General features: G+C 37.3%; 1 protein-coding gene across 1 annotated transcript in view; it reads right to left on the bottom strand.

The window, feature by feature from the left end:
- Positions 1 to 256: 256 nt before the first annotated feature.
- Positions 257 to 7855, bottom strand: part of LOC122265715 (ethanolaminephosphotransferase 1) — a 17333-nt gene continuing 9734 nt past the window's right edge. Inside the window, 4 exon segments of the mRNA XM_086542163.1 lie at positions 257 to 2800; positions 3078 to 3196; positions 6362 to 6542; positions 7203 to 7360. Of these exon segments, the coding sequence (XP_086398289.1) occupies positions 2683 to 2800; positions 3078 to 3196; positions 6362 to 6542; positions 7203 to 7360 (576 nt within the window). The 3' untranslated portion in view covers positions 257 to 2682.

Raw genomic sequence — 7855 nt, 5'->3', positions numbered from 1 at the left:
CTTAAAAATGCAAATATCAAGATTTACTCCTGCATAAATATTATATTAAAGACTGGCTGTTAAGCCCATACTAAACTAAATCAATTTTTATACTCACCATAATATTTGAGAAGACCTCTCCCACCTTTATATCACATTATTATTCCCACAAAGATCTGAACAGCAGTGAATCATTACAGGGAAAGAAGGAGCATTAAGGCAGTCACCATAAAGCATGCAAAGGAGGCCATGGAATGTTAGTAATACACAGTTTGGTAAATTTCCAGTGAGGGTGTTTATTGTAAATAGTGAATTCCTGTACATGCCATTAACCCAGTACCATCATACAGGCAAACAGTGCAGTAGACACAAGACTATTACTGCTACTCCATCTCAAAGAGGCTATCCAATCTTTTTACCAATCATTACCATAAAAGATTTGCGCAAGATCTTCCACGAATGAGCAAAGTCTGAAGTAGCTGCTAGTGAAGAACAGGCAATTGGTGTAAGACGAAGCTGGTGTCAATGCGATCTGACAGCCAGCCCCACTCTAATACTTGGTGGCTGATGTGGTGATTTGCAATATTGTTGTTCTAAGTTGCACAACTATTTATATACCTAACCTTACAGTTTGTGGTAATCGCATCATGTTTTGTCTACAGTCATGGTTGTCCAATTCTGGCTAGTAAACCTACTGTCTCAGCATTCAGTTTGAAAAAGGTATCATATCCAGTTATGTTTTACAAGAGCTGCACAGTTAACAACTGCCTCTAGACTCTGTAACATAAACAACAACAATATCTTGGCAACATTTACCTGAAAAATGTACACCTATTGATTGTACTAATTAAGACCTCCCATTTCATGATGGCATGGATAAAAAATGTTAACACAGTTCAACAAAAAGTTACAATTAAAAAGCTGCATATTGTAATCTGCTGATCCATTCCATCAGCATCCATAGCACTAATTTAAATAGTACACACTATTACCAATATCAATACTTCATTCCTTACATGATATTTAATAAATGATTTCCCTTTAAAATAATCTACTGGAATATAATTACAAAATGAAAATAACCTTGTTATAGTATAGAGCATATTTGTATAAAATAATAATCTTATTCTCAGTTGAAAACAAATCATAAGATGTCTACTGTAATAATGTCAACAGTCAAAATACAGAAACTTTGTACATTGAAAAGGATTTAAAATCAAGAAAATTAAACAGAACAAAGAAGAAAGGACATGTAGAGGTAGACAGATACAGATATGGATGGATGGAGTGATATATATGGAGAGACTTGTGTTCAAATGGAAACTCAAGAAAAATTAAAAGGTTAAAAGATAAAGAGAGAGATAAGTGGGGGAGGGGGGAGATATAGCAGCAATACAGAAGGAATATGTTTACTATGTGTCTATGTGTATGCTTACATGTCTGTGCTGTCATCATGCATGGTACTTACAAAAGTGAGCTGATGAAAAAAAAAAGGTAAAATAAAAATGAAAGAAAGAAAGAAAAAAATAGAAGGAATAATCAACATAAATACCAATGTTATCTGGACTACCTTGTATTTATTCCCCTTTTTCCCTCAATATGTCAAGCAAAAGAACATCTACTTCCTTAAATTCATGAAGTATTGCACCTTAAATCATCCAATAATCTGCAAGACACAAAACTCAAGGCACAAAGCAACACATGATGAGAGGAATAGAGTTCCCCCTCATCACACCCGGTACTATGTGACCTGAACACTTTCTCTACTGCTACATAACAGGTGTCTTCCATAGGATAAGAAGCAGGGAGGGAGGAAGGGAATGATTCAAATGGGGAAGAGGAGGAGTTAGGAGGAGTTACCAGAGGGAGGGAGGGGTGGAGGGACTAGAAAGAAGGGAGGGGAGGAGAGAAAGGGAGAAGGGGAAGGAGTTATAGGAGAAAAGGAGGGAGGAAGGGAGGGTGAAGAAGCAGCGTTAAGGAGGCGGAGTTCGAGCATCTGTCACTAGAGCATACTAGTAAGCAAGCCAATTAATGTTAACAATGCTGAATCATTGCCGTCAGTCCATGAACTCTATGCAGTACTACTCTATGTAAAGGAGATGTAACAATAAATAGTTTTTGTTCGTTTTTTAGTTGCTATCTAAGGTACTTATTGTCTTCTTCATCAGGTATGTATGGCATTTACCAATCTACTCTCATGAACACTAACCCTGAAGTTTTAACAAATGTCATGAGTTATAACACGTCCATCCCTCAACTATGTTAGGATAATCTGATATTACTCGTCTACTAGTTGAGCATTCTTTTTGCCTTTTATAGATAAAAGTGAGATATATTGTCAACATGTCTGAACCTCAATGAATTCTATCAGAATCATTCAAATCTTCATCCCATTTCCCTATTCTAACCTTAAGGAGCTCTATGTTCTCCTCTCTCTTTCTTCATATCCAAAAAACAAAAAACAAAAAAAAAAATCCCTAGACAAAAATATTTAAAAAAAAGAGAGAACATAAAAAGAGAAAAAGTATTTGTTCGTGTATCCTTATTTCCACATATGCAAGTCATTTGGAGGACTTATCTGATATGCACCGACTCCACACATTGTGAACAAGTGAGTATGGGTTGCCATCAACATAATCGCCACTTATGCTATGGCTGAGAGGGCAACTGTCCGCAGAATCCTTATGCACTGTTGGCAAGCAATCATTCGGTCCTGTCCTTGATGCTGAAGCACTTGATGTGGAAATGATCACACATCTGACGAACCTGGGCAGGAGAGTGGATCGATTACATGTAGGGTGATAGAGAAGGAAATATTAAGAGGTGAATTGCTTTAAATAAACATAATAAAAAGATTTGGTAAGTTCTAACAATCAACTTCATAAGTCTTGAAGCATACTTATGAATAGGTGAGCTAAGGCCTCAAGAAATCTACTAATCACACAAGCATCAACAAAATCTAATAACTCTCTGTACAGACTGGAGAAGGAAAGATGAGGACCATTTTTGTTTCTTTGTCTTTCTCCCAATACTCAAATGATGACCCATAGAGATGTGTGCAAGAGTAGAGTGCAATGCTGGCCCGAGCTCAGAAAGAGGTTGCTAACTCCAGGCTGGGGAATGTGATCGCGATCCCAACAGCCACGGCTAGCGGCAACAACAACCAGTTTAGGAGCTCACATCTTGTGCTACTCATCTGCGAAACAATCAGCCGGCACTGGAAATCAGAGAAAGGGGGTCAATAACTTTCAAAGTATGTATCATTCCAGTAGGTATGGTTTTGGATTTGTTTCCCCATATATAATAACCTATTTATCAATCAACTGGAACAATATGCATACTAATAACTTTTAAAAACAGTGTCATTTGCATTTTCAGTATGTTCAACATGCATAAAGGTAAAAATCAGTATTCATCGTGGACCTCTAAAAAAATAATTCTTTTTGAGGATGGATTACCATTCCGCGGGGCTTTAGTTGAGTCCAAATGCGGGGAGTCAAATTATTAGGAGTGAAATCATTGAATGAGTGGCACATAGTGAGATGCCTGCCGGCACTGAGATTTTGAGTGTATGATACACATGTGTAACACGTCGAGTTGAGTGAGAGTGAGATGAGTGAGATGAGTGAGAATGAGTGAGAGTGAGAATGAGTGAGAATGAGTGAGAGTGAGATGAGTGAGAATGAGTGAGATGAGTGAGAATGAGTGAGAATGAGATGAGTGAGAATGAGTGAGAGTGAGATGAGTGAGAATGAGTGAGAATGAGTGAGAATGAGTGAGAGTGAGATGAGTAAGATGAGTGAGAATGAGTGAGAATGAGAATGAGTGAGATGAGTGAGAATGAGTGAGAATGAGTGAGAGTGAGAATGAGTGAGAGTGAGTGAGAATGAGTGAGTGAGTGAGTGAGAGAGTAAGAGTGAGAGTGAGAGTGAGTGAGAGTGAGAGTGAGAGTGAGAGTGAGAGTGAGAGTGAGAGTGAGTGAGAGTGAGAGTGTGATGTAAAAATAGTAACAATCCAGGAACAAATTGTTTGTTCTTTGCCCCCCCCCCCCCTGGAGATGCCATGTTTTGAGTGAGTGAGGGTGAGAGTGAGAGTGTTAGTGAGTGTGATGTAAGAAGAGTAACAATCCAGGCACAAATTGTTCATTCTTTACCCCCCCCCCCCTGGAGATGCCATGCTTAGCAGAGGCTTGCTCTTCCACCACAGCTGCTGTCCCTCACAACTAGTAAGTAGATCCATTATTCAGTTCACTCTCTCTCATATTCACAAAAAGTTTCATGCCACTACAGGCCATGCTGTATCTGCTACTCCTATGGTAAGAGAAAGAGATCTGGGTTATGTGCAACACCTGTGGCATTGCATTCAGGCTGGTTTATGTGCTTCCCAAGGTATCACAACTGTCTGAATCACTACCCAGGGTCCTATTTCTCTCACCATGGTGACAACAGTGTAAATATAGGTATATTTTTGTAATACAAATAAAATCATGAGATTGCAACAATCAGAGAGCTATAATGAACTCCTGTAAACATAGTCAGTCTATTACAACTCTGATATACCTAATATTTACCTATGAATATGACAAAACTTAAAATTGGCAAATGCAAGACTGACTGCTAATGATGCAGCTTGTGGCAGCAACATGCTACTGCCTCAGCATAAAAAACCCCTGAAAGTAAGTTTCATGACCAGTGAATACACCCCAGCAAGATGGCCTCACAGAGCCAAATCAGCTCCTCCTTAACCCATTTGCGCCAGTTGATGTGCTATCACGGAGCCAAAAAATATCCTTGGACCCAGGTGACACCCCGGGCGGGGCAATGTGACACGCTGAAATGTCAGCAACAGATTGCTATTGTTCTCAAATATAATCATTTAACACAATTTCTTAGACTCTGTTACTCTAGTTTAGGTGTTTGAATGTCATTAACCCATTGCAGATGGAGATAAATTTGCTTGCCCAGCCTCCAGGATAGGTTTTATTTTAGAGAGAGACCGCTTGAAGCAATATAATTTGAATCATCCCACTCTCTTTCAGTCATTCATTGTAACACTAGAGCAGTTTTTGTGTTTTATTTTTTTGTGTGTTTTATTGAGTTTAGAGACTTATATGTGCCATATGACAGGCTCTATCAGTGCTGCAGTAGACTAAAATTGTAGTATATTATCCATATTAGCTCATTATTTTCTTTATACTCACTGTGATACAAGTATTGCTGTTTTATGGGAGGACAAAAGGCAACTTTATTTTTTTCATATTTTTGTGCTGTCATGAACGAATACGAAAGGCTCTCTCACCTGCTGGTGCTAGGAAAAAGTGGTGCCATCTAGGTTTTGGCCGTTAATCTAGCATGATATTATGGTAATTATAGTAATTATGACTGCAGTAGCCATTATCACTCATTCCTTTTTCATAGCAAAATAAAATAGCACAGTGATCCAAAATCCCCGAACCTCATGTACGTCATGACGCCCGTCGTCAGGCCAAAGCTCCTACGTCATGTATGTCATGACACCTGTACGCAATGGGTTAAATGAGATATAACGTTAAAATAAAAATGACATCACAGAAAACTACATGATATTGATGACATCATGGTAGTTTCTGCTTCTTGATCGGTTGAATAAAAAGATCTGAGTTAAAAAACTATTGTAAAATCAAGTGTTTTTGGCCAAGAAATAAAATAAAGTAAAATATTACTAATGCAATACTACTTCTAATTTGTTGATTACCCGTGATATCACGTCATGTCACGTCACGAGGTACATGTACATATATATATACATGTATGATTATTCATATTGTTGTTCTTTTCATTTAGGTAAAAAAAAAAAAAAAAGTATAAAACATGTTTTTTGATGCCCCACAAAGAGATTGCTTCCACTTTCCTTTGGTATTTTCACATAGAAGTGAAGAATATAGGCAAAGTTCAATATAATAAAACTAAAAAGGCATTACTGTAACATGTTTTTTGACTAAAATAACTCATCTGAACATGGCAATATTTTTAAGTGCCTTTACATTGTAGACGCATTCATGAAAACCATAAGAATAGGATGGGTGAAAAACGCTCTGAGAGGATCAACACGGTCCCACGTAGCGCGAAAACACCCCGGCACGAAGCATCGCCCGCTTGTTATTTTCCTGGCATTAGCGGGAGTAGGCAAAAATACGTCCTGGCGTGAATGGGTTAAAGGGTTAATTGGAATACTAGCTTTAATGTTCCTCAACAGCATTCTTATTAAATACATGCATTGCTCAATCAATTTCAATCTCACTGAAAGAGAAAGAAATTCTTGAGTAAAACATACAAACATACTAAAAACTATCCTTCACATAACTTATATTGCTACTAACTCAAAACAGATTGATGCTACTCACATTAACGTTGGCAAAGATTGTGCCGACCATAAACAGGAACATTCTTGGATCCCTTTCGATAATATTGGTGGGAGACAGATACACCCAGATTGTCGACAAAGCGAAAAATATCAAAGGTGTGATTAAGGGTCGGATAGCCTCCCACAGGCCAAGCATTTTCCCAGTCTGGTCTCTGTATGACCTGTTGAAATATATAAAAAATTTAAATACATAAAGAAAGCCTTGTATTTCTGAAATGAAGACATTAAAGTCATTTGAAAACATCAACAATAGCAAATATGAAAATAACAATACTAATAACAGCAATAACAATTCTAGTAAAAATATTTACAATCCAAACTTCAATACCACTAAACTGTTACTACTACAGAGGTGCCATCTATTATGAGTTTGATGTAATCATTTCAACTACAATGCACACTGTGACTTCAAACAGGATTTTTTTTTTCTACATTCTTTATATCTTTTTATGTGCTTTCCCTACCTCTTGACAATCTGAATTTTATAGCCATGCTACAACTGGTCATTATACAGCCCCAGAATTGATGAACAATGGCTGTAGCAGATTCTAAATACTGAATACTTTCTTATTTCATTATAAAACTATAATGATAATAAAGTATAATCCTCCTTTAGTTTGTGAAAGAGGCACACCTCTGTCTGTAAAACAGCATCACGATATCTTCTTACTGAAGAATGGCACCTCTGCTACTGCTACTGCTACTGCTACTGCTACCACTACCACCACTACTACTACTATTACTACTAAAGATAACAAAAATGATTATATAATCAGAACAACAAAAGTACATATCATATATAATGCCTGTACTCAACTTACTTATAAACATTCCAAAATGACATTGGAAGTGATGTGCCCAGTGACCCAGCATACATCATGAACTCAAACATGGTCCCTGATGAAATTCCCTGCACAATCTCGAACTTCCATATTTCCTGTCCCCATATTCCCGTCACTATGTATATGGCGAAGATTAGCTATTGGAGAAAAGGAAATTTATTATCATCATTTAGTTACACACACACACAGACGTGCACACAACATATATAAACATATACATATACACGCATATACATATACATGTACATATTTGTTCATGTAGGTACATATGCGGATAAATCCTTTTAAAACCCGGAGTAATGTTATGCTTCTATGGAACGATACAACCTTACTTGACAATATGTTTGTACTTGATAATTATGTGCTGACTCTCCTTGTATACAATAAGCATAAGCTAAATGTATTATATGAATTATATGAAACATTGTTTCAACTCTTTCTGTCACCACACTTTCTAAGTAAAAACTAGGCCTTTTTCTTTTCTGCTTCACTCCTAAGTTCCTACATCCATTGCCTGTCAGTCGCCATATTTCAAAGGATGTCAACTGATGATCTTTGCCAAGCTGTCAAAAACTTGTGGGCTAGTTTTCCCACCTCTTTTTGGTGTGAAAGGGACATAGTGAGGGTAGGCT

Source organism: Penaeus japonicus, unplaced genomic scaffold (assembly GCF_977035675.1).
Source record: "Penaeus japonicus unplaced genomic scaffold, GWHDUDI00000001_assembly GWHDUDI00000012, whole genome shotgun sequence".
In the NCBI taxonomy this organism is placed as follows: Eukaryota; Metazoa; Arthropoda; class Malacostraca; order Decapoda; family Penaeidae; genus Penaeus; species Penaeus japonicus.
Note: the sequence above shows the minus strand (reverse complement) of the source record. Positions and strands in the feature narration are given on the sequence as shown.